Source organism: Caretta caretta, chromosome 1, assembly GCF_965140235.1.
Source record: "Caretta caretta isolate rCarCar2 chromosome 1, rCarCar1.hap1, whole genome shotgun sequence".
Lineage (NCBI taxonomy): Eukaryota > Metazoa > Chordata > Testudines > Cheloniidae > Caretta > Caretta caretta.
The window spans coordinates 78,732,908-78,759,784 of record NC_134206.1 but is presented as its reverse complement, the minus strand read 5'-3'; the positions used below and the strand labels follow the sequence as shown (position 1 = coordinate 78,759,784).

The 26,877-nt window shown below is 40.4% G+C and overlaps 2 protein-coding genes across 6 annotated transcripts in view; one reads left to right on the top strand and one right to left on the bottom strand.

The window, feature by feature from the left end:
* BORA (BORA aurora kinase A activator) overlaps window positions 1-10,557 on the bottom strand; it is a 46,390-nt gene extending 35,833 nt beyond the window's left edge. For 2 of the 4 annotated variants that reach the window (XM_048852095.2, XM_075128974.1), the window contains exons 1-3: window positions 10,205-10,556; window positions 7,041-7,211; window positions 5,338-5,444 (exon numbers count right to left, since the gene is read on the bottom strand). In XM_048852095.2, the coding sequence (XP_048708052.1) occupies window positions 5,338-5,444; window positions 7,041-7,196 (263 nt within the window). In that variant the 5' untranslated portion in view covers window positions 7,197-7,211; window positions 10,205-10,556. Of the gene's footprint in view, window positions 1-5,337; window positions 5,445-7,040; window positions 7,212-10,165 lie in introns of all 4 variants that reach the window. The other 2 variants (XM_048852084.2, XM_048852105.2) reach the window with 2 other exon arrangements.
* A 238-nt stretch (window positions 10,558-10,795) lies between these two features.
* MZT1 (mitotic spindle organizing protein 1) lies at window positions 10,796-26,698 on the top strand. 2 transcript variants are annotated; one of them, XR_007356988.2, is made up of 4 exons: window positions 10,796-10,946; window positions 23,271-23,416; window positions 24,952-25,068; window positions 26,381-26,698. XR_007356988.2 is itself a non-coding variant. In XM_048852069.2 (3 exons), the coding sequence occupies exons 1-3, from the start codon at window positions 10,898-10,900 to the stop codon at window positions 24,973-24,975; spliced, it is 219 nt and encodes a 72-aa protein (XP_048708026.1). In that variant the 5' UTR covers window positions 10,796-10,897; the 3' UTR covers window positions 24,976-26,698. The 2 variants fall into 2 exon arrangements, 1 of the variants encoding a protein (XP_048708026.1); XM_048852069.2 differs by having other exon boundaries at window positions 24,952-26,698.
* The last annotated feature ends 179 nt before the right edge of the window (window positions 26,699-26,877 follow it).

The window sequence follows — 26,877 nt, the reverse complement described above, 5'->3', positions numbered from 1 at the left end:
TCTGAGGGGTGCAGGAAATACATTTCTACATTGTAGTTTAAATGAATTATTACTCAAAGTTCTGAATTAATATGCCTAGTAAGGAATCTATTTGTCAAAAAACATTTCCTGAATTTTTTGTTTTATGTATTGTAACAGACATGCCTGCTGACAGGTATTTTGAAATAAATTACCAAAATAATTGAAACTGGTGTGATTATAGTTTTATTTTGACAAATAAAATATGCAGAATTTTAAAATATAGTGCACAGAATTTTTAATTTTTTGGCACAGAATTCCCCCAGGGGCACAATATGCTACTCTGAAAAGAGACGGTCAGTGCTCCTAAGAACTGGACTTTGACACTTAAGATGGAATATTTATTGAATTTACTCAAGGGAACAAAAACTGACAGCAACAGTTATGAGGACTCATTTTCATCATCATCACTCCCATAACCACACTGGTCATTGGGGCACCATCACTGATGAGCAATCAACCAACTGTCTCCACCCCTGACAAATGTGTGTCACTGCTTGAGTCTCCGCAAAGTCCATTCCTGTCCACTCTTTTATGTTGTCAATCCATCTTTTCTTCTGTCTACCTCTTTTTCTCTTCCCCCTGTAATGTCCCTTGGAAGATGATCTTGGATAGGCCAGATGATCTCATTACATGGCCATATCACTTTAGCTTGTGCTTCTTCATGGTCATCAGGAGGTCTTCATATGACCCAGTGCATTGGGTGATGATATTGCGGACCTCTTTATTAGTGACGTGGTGGAAGTAGGAGATGCTTAGGATTTTACGGAAGCATCTCATCTCTACCACCCGTATTTTCCGTTCAAGTTCTGCAATAAGGATCCATGTCTCTCAGGCACACAGAAAAATGAAGATGACCAATGCGTGCAGCAGTTTCAGTTTGGATTCCAAGGAGATGGTCTTATTCCTCCAAATTGGCTTTAGCTTTGCCACTGCTGCTGTTTGAGCAGTTCTTGCCCAAATTTCTACCTTGGATCTTTCATCAGTGATGACTGCCCCCAAATACTTTAACTGTTTCACCGTCTCCAGCTCTTGTCCACTGCCAGTGATATGTGAACTGATCCCATCATGTTTGTCTGTCATCAGCTTGGTTTTCTCTGCACTGATTTCCATGACATATTTTGCAGAGGTTTCATCCAATCGTTTCAGAAGGTTGGTAAGTTCATCTTTGCTGCCTGCCAGGCCATCAATGTCATCAGCGAACCGAAGATATGAGAGATTGTTCACCCCCCCAATGCTGACTGTGCATATGTGATCTTCTAGGGCATCAATCATTATGCACTCCAAGTAGAAGTTGAACAGTGTGGGCGAAAGAAGGCAGCCTTGCCAGACTCCAACAGCGGTGCAAAACCACTCTCTTATTGTGCCATTGATGAGAACTGCATTGCTGGCCTTGGCATACAGTTGTTTAATGGTAAGAATAAGCTTACGACCAACACTGTACTTCTTCATGGTTGCCCAGAGAGCTTCATGCCATACTCTGTCAAATGGCTTCTTGAAGTCAATAAAGATGGGGTAGCTATCCTGCTGGTATTGCAAGTACTTCTCACATTGTGCACGAAGGTTGAAAATCTGTTCTGTGGTACTTCTTCCAGCACAAAAGCCAGCCTGTTCTTCAGCGATGATATTGTCTGCTTGTGGCTTTAATTTGTTCAATATGACTTTCAACATCACTTTGCTGGGATGGCTAATTAAGCTTATGGTCCAGTAATTTTGACACAATTGCAGGTTGTCTTTCTTTGGCAGAGCGATGATTAGTGACTGTGCCCACGTGGGGAGCCACTCACCGGTCTGGTGAGTACTATCTATTACTATTTCTCCTCTGAATTTCATCAGTTCAGCTGGGATGTTGTCAATACCGGTACCCTTTCTATTCTTGAGTGATTTCATAGCTGTCTCCACTTCTTTACATAGTATTGGAAAGTCATCCTCCTCTGTTGAATCTGGGCTGCCTAAGACACTAGGATCTCCCTTTGTATGGTGATTGTATAGATCAGAGCAGTAGTTTATCCACCTATTGATGATGTTGCTTTCTTCTGTAAGACTGTTCCCTTCTTTGTCTTGAATTGCGTTCGCTTTGGCTCATGTTTCCTTCGTCAGAACTTTTACAACTTGGAAGGCTTGTTTGCTATTTTTATTATTGATACACTCTTCAATTTTAGAGCATTGTTTTTCAATCCGTATCTCCTTGGCCACTTTCATTCCTTTCTTGATCTTTCTGCCAATCCCTCTGTATTTATCAGCTCCCTCAGTGCTGTTCTTGTCTTAAGTTTTCTTCTAATGTCACAGATTTGTAGTATTTCATTTGTGACCCATTGTTTTGTCTTCTTTTGATGTTTCCCAAGGATGTCCATTGTTGCCTCATTCATTACAGTGTTGAAATTGTTGATCATTGTTTCTACATCTTCCTCTACAGCAAGCAGAGGGGCAAATTTTCCGCCGATCATTGCTTGGAATGACTCTGTAATGTTTTGGTCTCCAAGTCTAAGTCAAACTTGGTTCTGATGAACTTTGGCCTGATGATTTTTCTTAGCCACAGCCAAAAATTTAGCTTTATAAGGTTGTGATCACTTCCAATATCAGCACCAGGGAAGCTCCTTGTTTTAGAAGCCTGTTAATCCTAGAACGAGATCGGTTTTGCACCATGATGTAGTCGATTGGGCTGTGATGTAGACCATTAGGTGCATGCCATGTTGATTGTCTGGATGCTTTATGTGCTCCTAATGTGTTTGCAAGAACCAGATTGTTATAGTTGGCAAACTACAAAAGTCTCAATCCTCTCTCATTGGTTACCGCATTACAGAAAGGACCACAATAATCTCTCCAATCTGCCTGCGCATCAGTAGCCACTTTAGCATTCCGATCTCCTTGTACAATCAGGATATCTTTCTTGTGTACCTTATTGATGTCTTGCAGCTGATTGTAAAAATCTTCAATTTGCTCATCGTCATAGTCTGCTGTAGGGGCATAGACTTGTACCACTGTGATATTAAACGGTACTGCCTTTAGATGGATGGAAATAAGCCTGCTGGACATTGGGTGGCATCCTAATACTGAACTCTTGATATCTTTATGCACAAGAAATCCTACGCCATTGACATGTTTTTCCTCTCCCACTGTAATAGAGTACATGACCTTCTTCTATTAGTACCTCTCCAAAGTTCTTCCATCTGACCTTAGAGATTCCTAGGAGGTGACAGGTGTATTGTTCCATTTCATACGCGAGTTCTTTCAACCTCCCTGTTTGTCTCAATGTCCTTACATTCCATGTGGCTATGATGAGGATATCTCTTCCACAAATCTGCTTTGTTGGGGTTACACCGATAGTTTACTTGTTGCGTCTGCCCTGATGGGAGACAGATGGCGTGGTCATAATTAACCCAGGCTATGATCAATCCGGTATGGACATCATTGACTTACTCATCATATGGTGCGTCTTGGGCAAATTTCTAACCTGGCAGAGCCCATCCCAGTCCAGGCAGCCCCCTTTTAGTCGCCTCTTACAACACGTAGGAGCAGTGAGCCTATTCTGTCCCTGAACCCACAAGGGATTTGTGAGGACTACCTGTCTGAATTAAAAGTATAATACTGGGTTTCAGTGAAAAAGGTTTCTGTTTTCAGATTAAAAAAACAAAAACCAAAAAAAAAAAAAAGAAAGAAAACCTCAACAAAAAAAAAACCCACCTTCATCTGACTGGAGCTAATAACCTTTCAGAAGCCTACCCTAATGGACAAGGAGTATAACACCACCTCCTGCAAGGGGTGGAATCTGGGAAGTGCTGTAAGAAACAGAATGAGGTTCCAAAGTTGTGTTCTATGACTTTACAGAGCTGGAATAAGGTTAATTCTCTAAGGAATTACTTAATGTTGGGATTTGTTCAAGGAGAGGAAGTTTTGTACATATTAAGAACATTTTACTATGGAGACGCGACCTTTTTGCATTGACAATCATACACCCAAATTAAGGCCCTTCTGAAGGAATCCAAGGTTATGTTTCACATGTTAAACTATGGCTTTGCACCAGAGAACAGAATAGCTGTATTTCCCCCCTCTTTTTCTTCTCTTTTGGGGTCCAGGAAAATACTTTATCTATGTATTCATTTTAAACCTATCTGGTCCCAGATGGAGAACTGGTTTTGCAGTAGCTCCAGTGAGATACTGGATCTTCTGATGTCTCGGCTAGGTTAATCAAGCCTGAGAGTCATAGGCTCTTCACTCAGAAAGGCATAAAGTAATAACACTACTGCTCCTTCATGCTGAGGCAGCTCTGGAAAAGGTGGAAAGATGTATAGGAGGAACCTTGCTCAGCTTTGAGATGTCTTTCACTACTTTACATCCCAGTTCCTTATACTCAAAGGCATCACAGGGCACTTTTACTGTTTTCAGATGCAAAAGGGCTGACCTGGACCAGCCCACCAAATTGACTTGTAATAGTAAGATATTTCAATGTATAGTAGCTATTTTGATAATCCGACTATGGAGTTGACCTAAATGTGTTTTCCCAATGAGAAAACCCTATCAGACACATATACTATTGCAAGCAGAAGAGGCCTGTTATCCATGGTAGGAGCAGACCTTAATCAATCATTGTGTTCCCGGATGATGTCCTCTCTTTCTGATACCCATTCCCTGAACTGAATCAGGAAGTTCTTTAAAAAAAAAAAAAAAAAATCATCTCTGCATTTACCAGTGTGGGGAGTGGAAAATATATGACACAAGCTAGCTCTGTCAATGGATGAGATAAGGCAAGATGTGGAGGGGATACCTGGAATTACTGGATAGGTATATGAACTCTGAATCACTTAGACATGCCTATGTATGAAATCAGAATTGTTCCAAAGCGAGAACTTGTACCTGTGATAGTACTCACTCTCTGCCCAGGCCTACGACTGACTTCCCGGGCACCATGGTCTTTGTCCTAACCCAAGATACTCCAGAAACCATATCACTCTGTATTTGTTTTATCTTTCTCTCTACAAAGTGATAAGGGCACAGCAGGCTCAGGGGAGGGGACGGGAAGGGGTGCAGTGGGAGCAGGGCCTGTGGCAGAGCCAGGGGTTGAGCAGTGAGCAGCCCCCAGCATATTGGAAAGTTGGCACCTGTAGCCCCAGCCCTGGAGTCGGTGCCTATACAAGGAGCTGCATATTAACTTCTGAGGAGTCGCATGTGGCACTGGAGACACAGGTTGGCCACCCCTGTATTAGATAAAGAATGTTGAATATTTATATGAACATGAATAAAACAGCCATGCATATAAGGATAGCTTTCTAGTATTCAAATTTCAGTTCAGTTCACTGCATAAAATAAAAAGCAACTTACCTGGCATGACTTAAATACATTGCCTGACGCCGAATATCTTCAGAGTCAATTTCAACAGGATTTATTAGAGCAAGTTGATCAATAGACCACCTAAATTTTCCTGGAGTCTGAGAAAGGAATGAACATCACAGTGAAGTATGCAGCGCTTACTATTCTAAACAGACAGAATCAAAAACACAGAATACATATCTTTAAAAAGAAGCCACATTGGAGCCAAAACCTCCTTATATAAATGAGCTAAAACAACAGTAATTGTTTCAGCCAGCTAAGTGAGCTACTTAAACTTTAAACTACAGAATCAGACCAACTGACCTTGTAATCTATTTTTATTTAATGATCATTAATAGATTGCAATTGTATGTAACATGAAACAAAGCATAGCATATTTAGCATTTACAGAGTACTTTGCATCTTAAAAGCACTTTACAAACATTAAAACCTCACAAAACCTCCATAAGAAAAGTATTATCGCACTTTTACTGATGGGAAAATTGAGGAAGAGAATGTATGTGACATCACTTGTCTAAGATCACACAGAGTTAGTGTCAGAGCCAAGATTAAAACAGAGTGCCTATTTTCTAGTCCCATGCTCAGTCCACTAGATCAAATTGCCTCCCAATGCTCAAGACTTCTACACCCGTAGTCATATCACCTCTTCCTATAAGGAAATTTTAAAAGTAGAATAAAGCTTGGCCAATATTTGGATGGAAAACCTCAAATTGTTACAGAAACGAATTTAGGGATTCAGAAGGTACGGTCCTTCCAGAAATTGAGCATGACGTTTAAAGGTTCTATACTGCTAGCAGTGCATTCTTTAAGATACATGTAAAACAGAGATCCAGATCCCCTGTGGTAAGAAATTCATGATACACCCACATCCATACAATTGTGGGTAATATCCCCAAGGACCTCGTCACGTTCCAGTTTGGGAAATTATATTCCATCTACCTAAATTTTTTTGTGTTTCAATGGACTAAAGTTTTCTTCACTGCATGTCAAACTAATACTGCTTCTTCAAAGTGATGATTTTACTCCAGTGTCCTGGAATTTATGGACAAATGATCCAGATAAACCAGAGAATGGGAAAGTGCAATGCTACAGCACCATATAGCAGCCACAAGAGAGCTAGCTCCCTTTCTGGATATGTGCATGCTGGTTGTCAAGGAGAGCCAAATAATGGAGTGTCGGATGAATAGGGTTCTACTGTATATAGATATAAACAATTTACACAGGACTTCAAGGCCTTCACATGATAAAAGTGCAAAATAATAAAAAGAGGAATGTAAAATATCATCATCTCTAAAGATTTTGTATTCAATCTGCTTGCGTCACAAGCCTAGAACAAGAATTACTCCAGACAGAGCACCTATTTAGACAATGACTAACTCTAACAAGTGGTCTTCATTCCTCCTTTTCCTCAAGAATTTGATTAGCATCAAATAGCTACAAATAGCTTTTTGCATTTAGTATGTATGTTAACGCAATGTTATCCTTAATATTTTAAAAACAATTTAGTCATACTGCTAAGTGACATCTGAGTTGTAGCAGTAGGTTTCCTTTAGTATTAAGAAGGTTGTAAGGAACTATGCTACTTAGTCTTGCTTAAATTCTAGTAAAAACTATCTACACATTTAAGAAATGATAAATTAGTATTTGGAAGTATTAATATTGCCTCTGACATTGTACTAGATATTAAATCTTACTGATGAGGATTTTGTTGATTTAAAGACGGAAGGACTGGAAACAATCTGCTCCTGTAGACTATAGTAATCACTTGGACTTTCAAAGGGGTTTAGGACAGCAGCCCGTCCTGGAGTCTTTGGTGTTATTTGCATTTTAGTTTCTTTTGCATCTCCCATAGCACAGAGCTGCACCTAGAAGAAAATAATTTTTTAGTGACAATTTAAGAAGTTACATTTTTCATTTTGAGTCACCCTTAGTTTTAGGAAAAGACAAGAAACCATATCATTTTTCGGTTTGTCAAGCGATTAAAAAAATTGATCGTGTTTAATCTCTCGATTAAAAATAAATCGTGATTAATTATGCAATTAATCATGCTGTTAAAGAATAACAGAATACCATTATTTAAATATTTTTGGATGTTTTCTACATTAAATATATTGATTTCAGTTACAACACAAAATACAGTGTACAGTGCTTACACTATATATATATATATATATATATATATATTTTATTTCAAATATTTACTCTGTAAAAAAACAGAAGAAACAGTATTTCAATTCACCTAAGTACTGTAGTGAAATCTCTTTATCATGAAAGTTGAACTTACAAATGTAGAATTATGTACACAAAGTAAGTGCATTCAAAAATAAAACAATGTAAAACTTTAGAGTCTACAAGTCCACTCAGTCCTACTTCTTGTGTAGCCAATCGATAAGACAAACAAATTTGTTTATATTTGCAGGAGATAATGCTGCCTGCTTCTCGTTTACAATGTCACCTGAAAGTGAGAACAGGCATTCACACAGCACTGTTGTAGCCAGCGTCACAAGATCTTTACATGCCAGATGAGCTAAAGATTCATATGACCCTTCATGCTTCAACCACCACTCTAGAGGACATGCTTCCATGCTGATGATGGGCTCTGCTCAATAACGATCCAAAGCAGTGCAGCCTGACATGTTCATTTTCATCATCTGAGTCCGATGCCACCAGCAGAAGGTTGATTTTCTGTTTTGGTGGTTTGGGTTCTGTAGTTTTCTCTTTTAAGACTTCTGAAAGCATGCTCCACACCCCATCCCTCTCAGATTTTGGAAGACACTTCAGATTCTTAAACCTTGGGTCAAGTGCTTTAGGTATCTTTCGGAATCTCACATTGGTACATTCTCTGCGTTCTGTCAAATCTGCAGTGAAAGTTTTCTTAAAACTAACACCATGTGCTGGGTCCTTATCCGAGATGGCTAGAACATGAAATAAATGGCAGAATGCCAGTAAAAGAGAGGAAGAGACATACAATTCTCCCCAAAGAGTTCAGCCACAAATTTAATTAACGCATTATTTTTTTAAAGAGCATCATCAGCCTGGAAGCATGTCCTCTGGAACGGTGGCCATAAAGGAGCATGCTAATGTTTAACATACCTGGCACATAAACATCTTGCAATGCCAGCTACAAAAGTGCCATGAGAACACCTGTTTTCACTTTCTGGTGACACTGTAATAAGAAGCAGGCAGCATTATCTCCTGTAGAGATAAACAAACTTGTTTGTCTTAGCGATTGGCTGAACAAGAAGTAGGACAGAGTAGATTTGTAGGCTCGAAAGTTTTACATTGTTTTGTTTTTGAGTGCAGTTAGGTAACAAAAAAAAAAATACTTTATATTTGTAAGTTGCACTTTCACGACAAAGGGATTGCACTACAGTACTTGTATAAGATGAATTGAAAAATACTATTTCTTTTGTTCATCATTTTTACAATGCATAAATTTGTAATAAAAATAATATAGTGAGCACTGTACACTTTGTATTCTGTATTGTAACTGAAATCAATATATTTGAAAATGTAGAAAAACAATCTAAAATATTTATACATTTCAATTGGTATTCTATTGTTTAACTGTGTGATTAAAACTGGAATTAATTCTTTTAATCACAATTTTTTTTGAGTTAATTGCATGACTTAACTGTGATTGATCAACAGCCCTTATAATTTTTGAAGAAGCACTAACATCCCACAGTCTAGTCAGGTTGAAAAAAGTCTGAGAAGTAGTTTCAGATTTGAGGTATCAGGCTCAGCTATGAGAGGCAGACACACAGAGGTACAGGGAAGTGCAAGGAAGATAAGATGAAGAGCAAAAACTTAGTACCTATCAAAATGAGAGTTAATGAGTACAAAGTCAAGAGAAAGGACAGAGATAGAAAGGAGAGATCAAGTTTCAAAAGACAGCTCTTATTTTACTGAAGGTTTCAGAGTAGCAGCTGTGTTAGTCTGTATCCGCAAAAAGAGAAGGAGTACTTGTGGCACCTTAGAGACTAACAAATTTATTTGAGCAAAAGCTTTCATGAGCTACAGCTCACTGCATCCGATGAAGTGAGCTGTAGCTCACGAAAGTTTATGCTCAAATAAATTTGTTAGTCTCTAAGGTGCCACAAGTACTCCTATTTTACTGAAGTGTTTCTGAAGGCATTAAGAATTTGGAGATACCACTCAAAAAGTTGCTTCACACAAAGAAAATCATCTTAAAAGGAACTGCTCAATGTAACTGAAACATTTTTTATGATTAAGTGAAAGAGACACGTAAGCCACCTGAAAGAGACAGATGTCTGTTTGGTGCCTGGAGTTTCAGAAAAAGGAATATAATCAGAACAGTGCAAACAGGAGGGAGTAGCAGGAAAGTAGAGCAAGACAGACAGCAGGAGTTAGGTAGCAGAGCTTTTAGACAGCCAACTGGGTACTCATCTGTTACAGAAGAGTAATTAAGCACTTGAATGATTTATCAAATATCTACTGGGGGGGGGGGGTTAACGACTTACTTACTCACTAAGCACCCCTACAGGAAAGTGGCGATGCTGACTTTCCTACCAGGGATTTACTTTTGTTCAGCAGCCATGTGATCTCCTAGAAGGATCTTGCCAGGCCAGGGGATGAGAAGCCTGCACTGGTGTCCACACTGCCTGGTTCCTCGCGGTTATTTATTGACATTTTGGGGGTAGAACTGGGGCAAAAGAAGTTTCCTAGCGTCTAAGGCCATTCGATCATCTAGTCCAACCTCCCGTCTGCCACCAGCCATTAGTCCGAGGAAAGTCTCTCTACTTTCTCCCAACAACTCCCTGCTCCCGCGCCCCCCTCCCGCCGCGAAGAAACTCACAGCCTTGCCCGCTTGTCGGAGCCGCAGCGAGAAACTCACAGCCTTGCCCGCTCAGCTCCGTCGCCGGTTCCCCGTGAAAGCAGCCGCCTGGCGGAGCCCGCCCGGCGAGCCGCGAACGCCAGCAGAGGCACCGCGCTCCCCGCGGACTCGGGGCCCAAGTTAACGACAAGCTTCTCCTCAGCCGCAGGCTGACTCGGACTCAGACTCGGCCTGTCAGAGCCTCACGGGAGCGGGTAGCTACCTCCGCCGTTGGGTACCTGTTCAGCCACCGTTGAGCTGGGGCGGGCAGCACCGGGCGCGCCTCGCCGCTTTCACTCCGGCGGCAGCATCCCTGGCTTGGCTACTGCTTCCTCACGCGTCCGCGACAGCCCGGGAGGCTCTTTAACTGCCACGCCCCCTTTCCCCGTGGCTGCCCAATCGCCGCGCGTCCATTCTCATGCCCGGCCAATCGCGGCTCGCCGTCGCTCTCGAACGGACCAATGAACACTGGGCCACTTCACAAATTCGAACCGGTTCCTCCTCCCACCTCTCCGGTTGTTAAGCGGGCAGGCTCTATTCAAACTAATACGGCGGGTGGGGCGGGGCTTGAGGGCGACAGAGGGAGGTCAGGCAAGGACGGGCAACCGCGCGTGCGTGGTGAGGTTTTTCTGTTGGGGCGGGAATGTTTGAACGCGAGGGAGAGGGTGTCTGTTTCCGGGTTAGAGGTCTCGCGCTGAGTGGTCCTCTGTCGCCATGGCGAGCGGCGCAGCCAATTTAAACGCGGTGAGAGAGACGATGGATGGTGAGTCCCAGGAGGCCGCTTGTGGGTTTTGTTGCGGCCGCCTCGGGTGTCCGACCCGTGCAGCTGCCGTTGGGGTCGGTGTGTGACCTCGATGGGCGGCGGCGGCGTTCCCGGGCCTCAGGAGATCCCAGCGGGGTCCCCCTTTGCCTGAGGCACGTCTCCCGCCTCTCCCCCCCCCCACCCCCCCCGGTGTGTTCTGTACGGGTCTGGCAGCGTGACCGTAGCCCGGGCTTCCGTTGTCGCGACCTATCGCAGCGGCGGCGCCCGGAGGCCTCCGTCACGGGCGGGCCCTGAAGCGCTAGGGGACGTTGTACGAGCCTGCGATTGGGGCCCGGCTCCGGGGCCGCGGCGCAGCCGTTAAGGACGGCTACGAGCGGGCGGGAGGCTGAACTGAGGCGGCCGAGGAGCCAAGCGTGGCAGTGACAGGGAGCGCGCTCCCGTGGTCTCTGCTCTCTCTACGGGCCGCTGCTGAGAGAAGAACAAAACCACGTTCGCATGGGGCGGGGGGAGAAATCAGCGTTAATATCCGGCTCTCCAGAGAGCCAGGGGTTTCTCCGAGTGAGGGTTTCCGCCAGCGCCCATGCTGTGTGTGTGTGTGTGTGTCTGTGTGTGTGAGAGAGAGTGACAGTGTGAGGCTCTCGCTGCCTGGATTTTATTTTCTCTCTTAAATGACATGATGCACAAGTCGACTCTGCAATGTAAACCGTAAGCAGTTGTCAGATATTGGTGGCTGCGGATTGGTCACCTTCAGGAGCAGATTGGTTGTGAGAATTGACAAGAAAAATGGCATTTTCTAGCTCCATTATTTTCATTTTGTGTGTTCAGTTATGTCCGCTCGCTATTGACAAGAATACATTTGTCTACACTAGCCCTGCAGAGCCCACAAAAGAGAATGTGAATTGGGTTCTGTTCCTTTTTACCCAGCAGGATTATTTTCAAACTCAATTTTGAAGGATTTTATGTGCAATATGATTATTGTCAATCAGGCCCAAATTATACACGTTTAACTCTATAAAACTGCAATTACTAGCTTTGTGTAATTTGGTGATAATGCACAAGTGGGACAGAACATGATTCAACTTTAGTTCTATTCCCTGGCTGTAAATTTAGGAATGAAAGAAAATGTATCCTTCTAGATTTAGTTAAGTAATCAAACAATTGAGGCATAATAAATGTAGGACCTGAAGATGTTTTGTTTATTTGTTTTTTTGTTTTTTGCACAAAGTCACTTTTCAAAGTAAAACTAGAATTGAATGTTGCACTGATGCTAACACTTTTAATAAAACTACTTCCCCCTCTCCCCTCCTCCCCCGTCAGGAGTAAGATACAGGAAAATAATTGAAGATGATTTCCTTCATTTACTGTAATTGTGTTTGCAGTGGCTGCAAATGAAACACAAGTTCTTTTTCTTAAACACTGATATATAAACTTTTTTGGGGAGGGAAACAAATGTTAGCATGAAAATGGAAAACTTAAATACCCTTTAATTCAAGCTTTTTCATTACTACTATGATAAGAATATTTGGTGATGTCTTGGAATGCATAGGCTCGATGCTCTGGAACCACTCAAAATGAAGTTCAGACAGTACCCTCTGGTGGCATGATACTCCTCAGGGCACACTCTCACTAGGACAAGCCTCCTTTCCTTCAGTGCTTCCTTGGGTCTGACCTCTGAGTGTTCAGCATCTCTGCTCACAGTGTGAGCTCCTCACATTGAGTCCACTTGGGCAGGACACCTAGGAAAGCCTTCCATCGCCCCTCCCAATAGGGGCCATGCACTCTATCTTTGCAGTTATAAGTGACTCAGCCAGTGAGGTAAAACAGAAGGGTGTATTAGTTGACTGGGACACAGTGTTGAACAGATCTTGTTAGTACAGAAACTCAGCAATGTCCATCTTGGGGAATCCAGAGCCCTTGGCTCTCCTGTGTGAGTCCCAAAAGGAGACTGATTCATTTCCAGCAGCCAACCCTCAGTCATGACTAGTTGCTCCTCCTCCATCCTTTGTCTCTTTCCCAGGTCTCCACCTCTCACTTTGTTCTCTAATATCTCCAGCTGGCTCTTGCAGACGATGGGCCCTGGCTATCAGTTGCCAGGATACAGTGTCAGTTGTTGTCTGGGCCAGGCAGCAAGAGGGCAGTTACACCTGCGCTCTAGGGGTCTGCAACAATCACACACACCCTTGTACCATCACCTAGATACATAGGGGAAATTGAGGAACACACACAGTATTCAGACAAAACATTAAAAACATTCCCAGTTCATCACAGAGGGCATATTTCTTTTTGCGTTCCCATTTATGAATGGACAACAGATTGTCAAGCATTAATGGTCGCAATTGGCATTATTTTGTCCTCTTTATCCTTCATATAAACAATTAAGTGTGGTCAGGTTTAACTAGTTTTGTGTTGAATGTGCATGACTAAGAATATTTTACTAATTTTAAATCTTAATTTATTAAAAGAATAATTGAAAGTGAGGAAATGCATAATTAACACTCTTCAAACATCCTTAACTCTGCTGCTATATGTAGAGCCCTGCGTGGATACAAATTTATACCTATGGATGCAGATTAAATCGGTATCGGCGGAAACGCAGGGCTCTCCCGGGAACCACAGCAGTGAAAGGAGCAGAATGGGGTGGTGCCGCTCCCAGGAGCCAACTCCCTGCACCAGCAGCTCCTCTAGCATGGCTGTACTGTCCCCAGCCCCACTCACTGGGGCAGGCACCAGGCTCGCCGGCAGCTGTCCCTTGTGCTCTTTTGTTCAACCGGCATGCACCCCCTGAAACAGGAGATGCTGACAGCTGCGGGGAAGGGATGGGGGCAGGTCTGGGGGCGATACAGCTGCGTTGGAGGAGCTGCTGGCGCAGGGCACTGGCTCCTGGGAGCGGCGGCCCAATGTTCTGCTCCTTTTGCTGCTAAGGTTCCTGGGAGAGCCATGCAGTTTCGTGGATACCGATTTATATCTGTGGATATACATTTGTATCCACGCAGGGCTCTAGCTATATGCCTGATGACCTTCAACCTAAAGACCAGAAACCTTTTTCTACCCATTCACCTTCTCAATATTATATGGAACATACAAAACCCAATGATAGATGAAAAATACATGGTTAAAAATGAAGTTTTAGCATCTACACAACATTGTCAGTCATTTACACCTGTATATAATATAAGCAAGAAAAAAATCACAAGAGCACAATTATACCAGATACCTGAGAGCTGTGTGTTTGTTGTATGTCATAAAGCAGAGTGACTTAACTTTATTTATCAGATGGGCAGTCTGGTTCAACTACTACACATGGGTTAATAATTTTGGACAGTCAAATTAATGTTTTTAATTAATTGTAAGAACAGTTAGTAAAGTTCCTTTAAAAAACATCTTGCAAATTGGGGGAAGTACTAAATTCCTAATATTCAGTAGCTTGCATTAGCTTACACAGGTCAGTGTGCAGTAGCTGAACGAGACAAGTGATTTTAGCTCAGGGGTGGGCAAACTACAGCCCATGAGATGTTTTTATCGAGCCCGTGAGCTCCCATTGGGTAGCAGGGTCGGGGGTTGTCACGCTCCGCCTGGCACTCCCTCTGGGGAGCAGGGTCGGGGGCTTGCTGTGCTCCACCTGGCGCCCCTGACTCAGTGATGAGAGTTTGAGCACCATCTTCCTGGAAGATTCTTCTGGCACACAGAAGAGCCACATTGCGCCGGTGCGACTTCACCACCCCTACGCAGCAGCACGCCAAATCCCCTCCCAGTCTCCTACAGCACTACCCTCGAGAGCCTCAAGTGGAGGGAAACAACCCAGGGGCTGCAGTTGCACCCTTCCTAGCTTGGGTGCCTCCGCAAGTGGCACAGCTGCCTTGGTGTCACACTGCCAGCAGTGCCCCTAGGAGTCCCTGGTACTACCCCTGTAGAGCTCCCCTGCCCCCCACGTGCCACACCTCATGAGTCCTCTTGCCCCACCTCAGTAACATCCCTTACTGTATACACACTTTTAATGAATGCAACAGTGCAAACACAACTCAAAGTACAACAGTAAGAACATTTTTGGGGGGAGGCTGGGGCATAAAGTTACAGGTGAGTTTACACCTGCTTCTGCCTCTTGTCCACATGGGTTGTGGGATAGAGTGCCATGGCACAAAATTGTCAGGGGCACTGATGCCCAACAATTCCAGGCTAGAGAGAGGGCCCAGTTCTTTCACAGTGCGTGCCATCTTGTAAAACAGTGGTTTGAAATAAGGGCAGCAGTTACAATTTTCTTTTCCCTCTCAAAAATGGTTGCTGCCAAAAAAAAGAAAAGTGGACAGTGAGTGTCAGGTTTTCAACGAAAAATGGAATGCAAAATAGTTTTTCACAAACGTGGACTCAAAGGCTGTACGCCTGATTTGTCAGGAGAGCATCGCAGTGTTCAAGGAATACAATTTGAATTGTTATTTTTCAATGAAACATTCTAATTATGGCAGCAATTTAATAAGTGAGGGCAAGAAAAGCTGAGAAACTCGCCACAAACTTAAAAACTCAGCAAAATATATATGTGCGACAAGCTGAAGTTCAGGAAGCCACTACAAAGGCAAGTTATGTTCTGGTGTTTAAAATCGCTAAACAAAATAAGGCTTGTGCTGAGTGGGAGTTTTTGAAAGAATGCATGGTTGATTTTGCTGGCATGCTGTGCCTGGAATACCAAAACAAATTTGAGAACATTAGTTTGTCATGAAGAACTGTTACTCGTCGTGTAGAAGTGATTGATGAACATTTGGCTTCTAAGTTGAACAAGAAAGCAAAGGGCTTTATGTTGTTTGTTCGATGACAGCACTGACATTAAGGACACAGTACAGTTACTGATTTTTGTCAGAGGAATTGACGACAAATTTGAAATCAGAGAAATTTTTATCAATGGAATAAATGAAAGGCACAACAAAGGGATCGGATTTATACGAGAGGGTGTCTGACTGCCTTGAACATCTGAAGCTCCCATGGAGTAAACTGGCAAAGGTAACCACAGATGGATCGCCAAATTTAACCAGGAAAATCGTAGAACTTTTAAAAAGAATTCAGGACAAAATAAAAGAAGATGACCCTGATAAAGAGGTGATTTTTCTGCATTGTATATACATCAGGAGGCCCTCTGCAAAAATGTCCTGGACGTTGATCATGTTGTTCACACAATAGTGAAAATAGTCAACTACATAAGAGCAAGGGGACTTAATCATCGCAGTTCATTTTCCATCTTGAAGACACTGACACTGAACACTAGGACTTACTTTATCATACAAATGTCCACTGGTCAGCCTAGGAAAGGTATTGCAGTGAGTGGGGGATCTCAGAGATAAAATTTGCACTTTCTGGAGATGCAGGGGAAAGAAAATAATTTCCCTGAATTAAATAATTCAAACTGACCTTGCTTTTGGTGTAGAAATCTTGGCACATTTAAATGAACTTAATGGAAAGCTACAAGGAAAGAATGTGTGTTTGTACACAAATTGTATTCTAGTGTGACAGCTTTCAAAGCCAAGTTAGTCTTGTTTTCAAACCAAATTAAGGACAAAGTGTTCACTTACTTTCCAACAGTGAAATACTTGGAAGCGTCACCAGAGCAGACAGAAAAGTACAGCAAATCTTTGTGTGACTTGCATGGAGAATTTTCTCATCGTTTCTCTGACTTTGAGAAGATAGAGAAGACACTGGAGCTGGTGTCATGCCCACTGTCACTTGACTACAAGAAAGCCCTGCAAGAATTACAACTGGCGCTCATTGATCTCCACTGTGATTCCACCTTGAAGGAGAAGTACAATTCAGAAAAACTGAACAAGTTTTATGCCACCTTGAATGAAACAAAGTTCCCAAATGTCCGCAAGGTGGCACAGAAAATCCTTGTTTTGTTCAGCTCCACCTATATGTGCGAACAGACATTTTCCCTGCTGAATTACAGCAAATCTCGCTACAGATCCCAGTTAACTGACCAGCATCTCAGCTCGGTATTGTGTATTTCCACAACGAGAATGACACTGGACTTTGATGACATTGTAAAGAAGGGTGACCAGCTGCATTGTTCACATAAATCAAAGAGGCCGTGGAAAGGGGTTAAGTTTGGTTTAATTACAGTAACTCCTCACTTAACGTTGTAGTTATGTTCCTGAAAAATGCAACTTTAAATGAAACGATGTTAAACTAATCCAATTTTCGCATAAGATTTAATGTAAATGTGGGGGGTTAGGTTCCAGGGAAATTTTTTGGGGGCAGACAAAAGGCATTATATACTGTGGTTGGGAAGTGCCCCAGGCTTACCCCACACAGGTACAGCCTGCTGCAGGCAAGGTGTCAAGGTTCCTCCCCCACTCTGAACTCTAGGGTACAGATGTGGGGACCTGCATGAAAAACCTCCTAAGCTTATCTTTACCAGCTTAGGTCAAAACTTCCCCAAGGTACAAAATATTACACCCGGTATCCTTGGAATGGCCGCTACCACCACCAAACAATTACTGGTTACTGGGGAAGAGCTGTCCCCCCAAAATACTTCCCAAAACCTTGCACCCCACTTCCTGGACAAGGTTTAGTAAAAAGCCTCACCAATTTGCCTAGGTGACTACAGACCCAGACCCTTGGATCTTAAGAACAATGAACAATCCTCCCAACACTTGCACCCCCCCTTTCCTGGGAAATGTTGGATAAAAAGCCTCACCAATTTGCATAGGTGACCACAGACCCAAACCCTTGGATCTGAGAACAATGAAAAAGCATTCAGTTTTTACAAGAAGACTTTTAATAAAAAATAGAAGTAAATAGAAATAAAGAAATCCCCCCTGTAAAATCAGGATGGTAGATATCTTACAGGGTAATTAGATTCAAAAACATAGAGAACCCCTCTAGGCAAAACCTTAAGTTACAAAAAAGATGCACAGACAGAAATAGTTATTCTATTCAGCACAATGCTTTTCTCAGCCATTTAAAGGAATCATAATCTAACACATACCTAGCTAGATTACTTACTAAAAGTTCTAAGACTCCATTCCTGTTCTGTCTCTGGCAAGAGCAGCATACAGACAGACCCTTTGTTCCTCTCCCTCCTCCCAGCTTTTGAAAGTATCTTGTCTCCTCATTGGTCATTTTGGTCAGGTGCCAGCGAGGTTACCTTTAGCTTCTTAACCCTTTACAGGTGAGAGGAGCTTTCCCCTGGCCAGGAGGGATTTCAAAGGGGTTTACCCTTCCCTTTATATTTATGACACAAGGACACTAGGAAGCACCTTCGCAGCAGCAATGGCAGCTTACCCAGAGAAGAACAGGTGCTGACTTTGCCAGAGGATGCTCCAGGCCCACCTCTTTCCACCCCCACTCCACCTCCTCTCCTGAGCACGCTGTATCCCTGCTCCTTCCCCACCCCCAGAAAGTCCTAAGCGCTGCCAAACAGCTGTTTGGTGGGCTTAAGGGCTTTCTGGGAGGGAGGGGGAGGAGTGGAGATGTGGTGCTTCCCTGCTCCTCACGCTCACTCCCAGCACTTCGCACTTAGGACTTTCTGGGAGGGAGGGAGGGGGAGGAGTGGAGATGCAGTACTTTTCCGCTCCTCCTCCTCCCTCCCAGAAAGTCCTAAGCACTGGCAAACAGCTGTTGGTGGTGGGAGAAGCGCTGGGAGGGAGGCGGAGGAGGTGGAGAAGAGGAACTTGTGCAATGCTCCCTTGTTAAGTCGCTGCTCTTCCACAAAATCTTACATGCAGTGCACAGAGCAGGCAGCCAAACGACATTATAAGGGAGCATTGCACAACTTTAAACAAGTATGTTCTCTAATTTAGCAGCGATGTAACTTTGAAACAACGTTAAGTGGAAGGATGTTAAGTGAGGAGTTACTGTATTGTAATACGTTGTTATGATGGTATATTTATAATAGTAAGTAAGGTTTTATGTTTATTTCCACTAAAATGTATTTTTATTAAATTGAGTTTACTTGAATATCTCTGAATTGTTAATTTCGTGAGCATTCATGGCCCACCATACAATTTCCATACCCAGATGCGGCCCTCTGGCCAAAAAGTTTGCCATCTCCTGTTTTAGCTGCTGTTATACACAGAAACAACCATTGGCTAGTTTATATAATATCAGAGTCTTAAAATATTGACTGTATAAATAGTGTTTTTTCCCTTACTTTGGCTAATCTAAATCTTGTTAACAGTGAAATTGAAGTGGCATGACAGTAGGTGGTGATCAACTGAAAATGCTTACTTATTGTTTTCAGCTTCTGCCTGCTGAGCTGTACAAATGCTAGTTCTAAAAAAACCCCTGCAGATTTGTGAGCCAAAAGTGCCTAAAGTGTAGTCTTTCAAAATCTATAATACTCGTATTTCCCCTCTGATGTATGCAATGATTTCTGGGAGGACCCATTTACTGATATGTCCAGGTTTGTATAGTTATGCCTGGTACCTGCACAGTTAGAATCATTAGCATCCAGTCAAATTCTTCTTTTTATAATGCTTGCTAATACAAAATGAAGTGACATTCACCCCAGTTCACACAGTCAGCATAAGACTTAAGTGGTACCTAAGTCTTATGCTGGCCTTTCTCACAGAGGTGAATTTCACCCATTATCATTACATTTAAAATAAAAAATGGCATGCTCCTCAAAAGTTGTCTAAAATTATAAAATTGCATCAAGCTATCTATATATCCAGTATTTAGATCACTTATGCCAGTTTGATGTTTCAAAGGCCTTTAATTGAGCATTAAATATTCATATAGTCATTAGTCCCCTTTTGATCTTAAGTGCTATTTTATGTGCTTACAGCCCTCATTTCCTTGCCTCATTAGCAAAATAATAACTATACTTTTTACCACCCTGGCTTTTGAGAGTAAGTCTACGTCCACACTACAGATCTTACAGTGGCATAGCTGTATTGCTGCAGCTGCGCTGCTGTAAGATCTCCCATGTAGCCAATCTATGCCAATAGGAGTGAACTCTGCCATCAGCATAATTAAACGACCCCTCCAACGAGCAGCAGTAGCTATGTCGGTGGGAGAGAATCTCCTGTTGACATAAAGCTGTCAACACCAGCACTTCTGTCAGTAAAACTTAGGTTGGTCAGGGGTTGTTTTTTTCACACCCCTGAGTGACATAAGTTATACCAACATAAGTGGTAGGGTAGACAAAACTAAGGCTATCTTGACAGTAGCTTTGATTTGGCCTTTTAGAATGTGTTCGAAAGCATTTGAGAGAAGAAAATAAAATTATATAGCTGAATTTGGAGAGAGAGAGAGAGTGTTCCTGCCCAAAAAAAATTATACCATGGTCAGAATAAAGTAAAATTAGAGCAACTATTAATGAGAGATTAAGAAAAAAAATAGTTATAAAAGTTGCAAATATGTGAAAAAAATTATAATAGAACCTCAGAGTTACGAACACCAGAGTTACAAACTGACCACTTAACTAAGCACCTCATTTGGAACCGGAAGTAAGCAATCTGGCAGCAGCAGAGACAAGACAGAAAAAAAACAACAAATACAGTATTGTGTTAAATGTAAATTATTAAAAGAAAAGGGGGTGTAGGGCTAAAAAAATTGACAAGGTAAGGAAACTTTCTGTGCTTGTTTAATTTAAATTAAGATGGTTAAAAGCAGCATTTTTCTTCTGCGTAGTAAAGTTTCACAGCTGTATGAAGTCAATGTTCAGTTGTAAACTTTTGAAAGAAAAACCATAATGTTTTGTTCAGAGTTGTGAAGGTTTCAGAGTTACGAACAGCCTCCATTCCCAAGATGTTCGTCTTTCAATGGGAGGTATTTGGTACCTAAAATAGTGGAATTTTCAAAAATACCTAAGTGCCTAATCTCCCAGTGATTTCAATCATGAACACTAGAGTCAACTTTTGAGGCTCCTGAATCACTTAACCAGCTTTGAAAAATCTAGCCTTAGTCTCTCTCTACCTCAGTTCCCATGTTTGAAAAAGAGGTGAATAGTACTTTCTTATCTCATAGGGCTGTTGCGGATGAATACATTAAGATTGTGAGGTGCATGGGTACTATGGTAATAGAGGCCATGTAAGTACCATAGAGAGATTCTACCCTGTGGTACATTATAATAGCTAAAGAAACAAGGAAAACAAATCAACATTAGACTTTATAAGGGTCTTACTGAGATTTGAAATTCTAAATTATGCTGTATCTTGTTTAATTTCATAAAAAGTAAAAGTTATGTGCGTAAATGAACTAACCTTAGGCTGGAATGTAAGAGATCTTTCCATAAAACCCCATTACCAAGTGCTAATAAAAGAGAAATTCTGCAGAGAATAGGAGCTGAAATTAGTCACTGAAAAGTTGTGCAATTCTCTGGCTCAAACTATCAAACACTACTTTTCCATTGGAAAAAAAAATCCATTAGAACAAAGTAATCAGAAATGTATATGCCCAGGAAATATATACTAAAAGCTCATTTAAAAAGTTAAATGTATTGTTCTGACTTCAAAATATACTGTGTTTATATAATTGCAGTATTTTCAAGGTCATTATGAGAGAATTACAGCCACCTTTTAGTTAAGCAGGGAGAACATATCAAATAGAACTCACAGTTCAAAAGTGCTGAACACTTGGCAGCTCCCACTGACTTTGTTGGGCTCTTCTGGGTGCTTAGCACTTCTGAAAATTAGGCCACTTACCTAGGTGCCTAATTATGGACGTAGATTCCTAACTTTCGGCACCCATTTTTGAACATCTGGGCCTGGCCTATATGCTGTGGGTGATCTTATTTTTTTTAAAGCTATACTTCAGTATACCATAAATTTATACTGCAGTTAAACATTTTTACTATTTGTGAACTATATATCTTGTCAATATTAGCACATTAGGTATTAGAACAGCCATCTGTTGTCCGAGTGTAATGGTGAAAGGAATGAAGTAGCATTTCTATTTCAAATTTTGGAAAGCTTTGTTTCTTTGCGATTATAGAAACATTATGAGTGATATTTCTTAATATAAATAAATCACTGTTGTCAGGGAGTCTTGCTGAAGACTGAACCTTGTACTGTTCTACAATAATGAAAGCTTTTCAGAAGATTCAAAATGGAGTAGTATCTAGTCAAAGGATGCCATTTGATCACAAACATGCTTGGATGAAGATGCTTGTAGTGGAATGAGCAAGTTCAGTCATTGTTAGCAGATGAGAAGAATGTAAGGCAAAAGGGTAATGATGGTGGGAAAAACTAGCCAGTAAAAATCTAGAAGAAGTATCTTGAGTCACTGAATCAAGTGATGGCCATTCTTGTAACACGTGGCATTGTCATTGTCAAAGGGAGAGCCAGGTATAGATGTAGGAGTGAGGGCCTAGGACAGTGGTTCTCAACCCAGGGTTCACGTACCCTAGGGGATACACAGAGATGTTTCCAGTCAACTCATCTAGATATTTTCTAGTTTTACAACAGGCTACATAAAAATACTAGAGAAATCAGTACAAACTAAAATTTCATATAGACAATGACTTGTTTATACTGCTCTATCTACTGTACACAGAAATGTAAGTACAATATTTATATTCCAATTGATTTTATTTATTTATTTATTTATTTATTTATAAATAATAAAAATGAGAAATTAAGCAATTTTCCAGTAATAGTGTGCTGTGACACTTCCATAGTTTTATGTCTGATTTTATAAGCAAGTAGTTTTTAAGTGAGGTGAAACTTGGGAATATGCAAGACAAATCAGACCCCTGAAAGGGATACAGTAGTCTGGAAAGGTTGAGAGCCACTGGCCTAGGACACTTTTTAAAAGCTTAAATTAATATTTGCTTTTGAGAACAAATAAAATGTAATATTTATGTCTGTATTTTCAGACAAAACTTTAATATTGAGTAAAATTGATAATTAAATATGCAGTAATACAAAACAATATTATAATGTTGTAATAATTAATTAAAACTGCTCCTGTTTTCTTTCCGACCTTCCATTTAATGGGCAAAGATTTGAATTATCATTACAATTTTAGAATTTTTTAAAATCACTGTCTACAAATAAAAGCTTACTACATTATGTAGGCATGTTGACTATTCTTCCTATCACAACAGTAAACAAGTAATATCCTGGTTCAATGAATGGGGAACACTAGAGTAGAGAATGTAAGTGTGGATCTGAGTTTGGAGTCTGGGGCTTCTGACTCACACAGGGAAGGTAATTATGAATGTTACAGGAGGGGTTCACACGGGGGGTGGATAGGTAGTGTTTCCATTGTCACCATCCACAGAGGTTCAGCTTTTGAAAATCCCACCCTTAAGAAATAAATTATTTTAAAGAGAAATGTCAGTAATCTCCTTTTAACTTTAACAAAAACTAATTTTAATTTTTTTAAAAATTGTTGCAGTTCTGCTTGAGATTTCAAGAATATTAAACACTGGTTTGGATATGGAAACGCTGTCTATTTGTGTGCGGTTGTGTGAGCAAGGTATAAATCCAGAGGCCTTATCCTCAGTAATTAAAGAGCTACGCAAGGCTACAGAAGCACTAAAGGTAAGGCAGTTTATGAAAAACTTGCAGAGTTTGTTTTTTAAAAAAAATTAAAGCAAATCAAAGTTCAAATTACTGCACTTTCAACTTTTTGTACGAAATTGTACCTTTTCCTTGCATTTTAAATAAGATAAAAATAATAAGCTTAGGAAACAAACCCTGTTGCCTTCATCCTGTATTGCTAATAGGATTTGGTCCAAAGAACAGAAACTGCAGATAGCAAACCTTACAAATTTTTACTTGCTTTTTTTCTCCTTACTTTGAATGAGTAACATGTTTTGATGGACCAATAAAATTACTAACTTTCTTTATTATCAATCACAGTAGTAAAAAATGGGCAAGTGGGTCTTTTTGTTGTTTGAGTGAACAGGTACACTTTCGTGACAGTTTTGCAAAGGTATAAATAATGTAGAGCCAGAGACTGGATTCTCTAACTATTTGTTTATCAGATTCTCAAATTCTATCAACAGATCCACACTTAGGCTCAATTCCCATTCACCTATATATCAAATACAAGCTCCTTGTTTTTTATCTTTAAGGCTCTTCATAATTGAGCCTTACACACACTATCTGCTTTAGTAATCTTTCTCTCTTCTTCAAATCCCAATTTAAAAAAAAAAACAAACTACATAAATGTAGACAAATACATGTAACTGAGAAGGCAGTATCAGTTCTTCCCCACATTAACTTTCTTGTATGTCATAACCGCATTCCCTGCGTTTGTCTGTAGAGTCTTTCAGGGCAAGGGTATCTCTTCTGTGTTTATCCGGCATCCAATGATACCATTATATAAATATTTACTGCTGCTACTATTACTGCTACTATTAAAATTATCTGTATAACTCACTGTAGTGTTATTTATGAATTATGCCAGTGTCCCAAATTCATGAAGATAAAATGTTTATGCTACACCATTATGTATTTCATATTATATAATAAAAACATGGAAAAGACAAGAATAAGGATTCATATACATTTCACACATTTTTTTGTTGTTTTGGTTTACAGTTTAACAAGTAGGTGCGACTGCATGACTATGTTTGGGTCTGTAGTATAAAACATGTCCTAATCTGAACACCACCTGCATGAGTCAGTGCGAAAAGACCAGGTACAGCTCCTTGTTAGAATTATACACTTGGTTTCCCTGTGTCAAATTTTGTCAAGTGATGGCTAAATGAATAAAGGAAGGATAGTGGGAATCAAAAATATTGTGAAAATGAAAATAATCCATGAAAGAGCCTTTTAAGCAGCATATTAAGATTACATATCACATGATTTATGATCTGTAAACTATTTAAACATTCGCAAAAAGAAAAGGAGTACTTGTGGCACCTTAGAGACTAACCAATTTATTTGAACATGAGCTTTCGTGAGCTACAGCTCACTTCATCGGATGCATACCGTGGAAACTGCAGAAGACATTGTTGACCAAATAAAAGTAATTGCAAGAAATGACCATAAGTGTTCTAGCTGATCTATATCTCCACAGTGTTTATTTTCAGTGGGTTCATTATAATGAATTGTACTTCTCTTTCTAGGCTGCTGAAAATATGACAAGTTGACTTCATGGGAGAAGATCTCTTGATGAGATAAATGTCGAGCTAGCAAAGGGTTTGAAGACTGGCTGCTATTCAGAAATATAGAATGAAGTTACTGTATGTCAGGTTTCAAAACATTTCTGTAATCTTTTTTAAAAAGAAAAGGATGAGATGTAAAAGTGTAAAGCTTTATACAAAAGTGGGGGGGAAAAGGCATATTGATGGAATTATCTAATAATTATTCGTTGCTTACTTTTTTCCTTATTTTTTTGTAGACTGTAGTACTTTGGAAATAGCATGATTATTATATGTATTCCTTATAAATCTGAGCTTTAGTTTTATAAACAGTCTGTCAAATATTGCACGTTCACTGAATCTACCTAAAAGTTTAGTGAAACTTAATCACACCAATATAGTAGATATAACTTGTTGAGAGTTTTATTATAAACTCTTAATTTTGGATGGCTGATGCATAATGGATTTATTATTTTCTTCTGGTATGAAACTTGGCATTCAACTTCAGATGCACTTTTTTATGTACAAGTTATAATTTAAATCCATTCTGGGTTTTGTTTTTAATCAGAGAGCAGGGGAAAATAGTGAGAGTTGGCTTGCTTCTTAAAAAAAAAAAAAAAAAAGGCTTAAAATTTCAAAATGAAACTTATCATTTTGATATTTTTTTTTCCCAGAACTGAATAATGTTTATTTAAAAAAAAAAAAAAAAGCCCAAGACTTTTCTAACAAGCTGACCTAAGGCTACAAGCAGTTACTGTACATACAGATGTGCATATATACTTAAATTGCATAGTACATCTTTTATGCATTATATGGAATATCCTATTGACTTCAGTAGTGCTTTAATTAGGTTTATATCCTGTCCATTACAGGTCACAAGAATTCTAATGGAATATTTGTTATCTTCATCCTAGTCCAAGTATAGACCAGAGATGTCAAACTGATTAGGAAAGAGCGAAATTCCATTTTTTTATTATGGTCAGTGAGTTTGGGTATAAGACTATTTGCTCCCCTCAGTTGACAGTGGAATATCCACTGATGTCTAAAAAGCTTGCATAGGAATCCATGGTAGAATATACAGTAACTACATTTTTTGTTATCATTTTAGCATTCATTATCACTCAAAGGGAAAATATACTTACATTCAGGAGAATTGCTATTTCTCCCCTTTTGTTTCTTTCTTCATCTCCTTCCTTCTCCCTGTTTCTCTATGTCTCCACTTCAATAATTCCCACCCATTTCCCATTTTATCTATTGAAATGATTAGTGCTGATGAGTAGTTGTCATTACTGGGTTTAAAGCAGTGGTGGGCCGCATGCGGCCCGTGGGTTGTAGGTTGCCCACCACTGGTTTAACGTCACCCCAACACAGATTAATAGGAAGCAGAGATCACACTTCTGTTTTATTGTTTTAGGTTGTCTGCGGACTCGAGAAGATAACACTGTATTGACTTACATTTGGAAAGCTATCTTTGCAGCCTGGAGGCAGAAAAACCTTTTTAAAAAATGTAATCTTAGATTCTGTATAATCTGAGTAGGACATGAGGACCACAGAAATGCATCAAGCAGGCCTAATGGTTGACACCCTTATTATAGACAATATGTAAAATATACATTCATTTTAATGGTGATTTGCATAGTTTTATGTTTATTTTGTTACCTGGTAACATGATCTTTTTGGTTTGTTGTTTTACATATGTGAAATAAAACACTTCAGTATCAAACCTGGGAAATTTAACTGTAATGATGTATGCTAAGTATCATGGTACATTAGTGGCACCATAATGAAAGTTGACACATTTTAATTAGTGCTTTTCTGACTTGAATATTTATGGGGGAGAATAATGAAAATTATAAATGCGAACATGTTTGAATTGTCTAAAGTATTTTCAGTTCCCAAGGTACTTTCGAA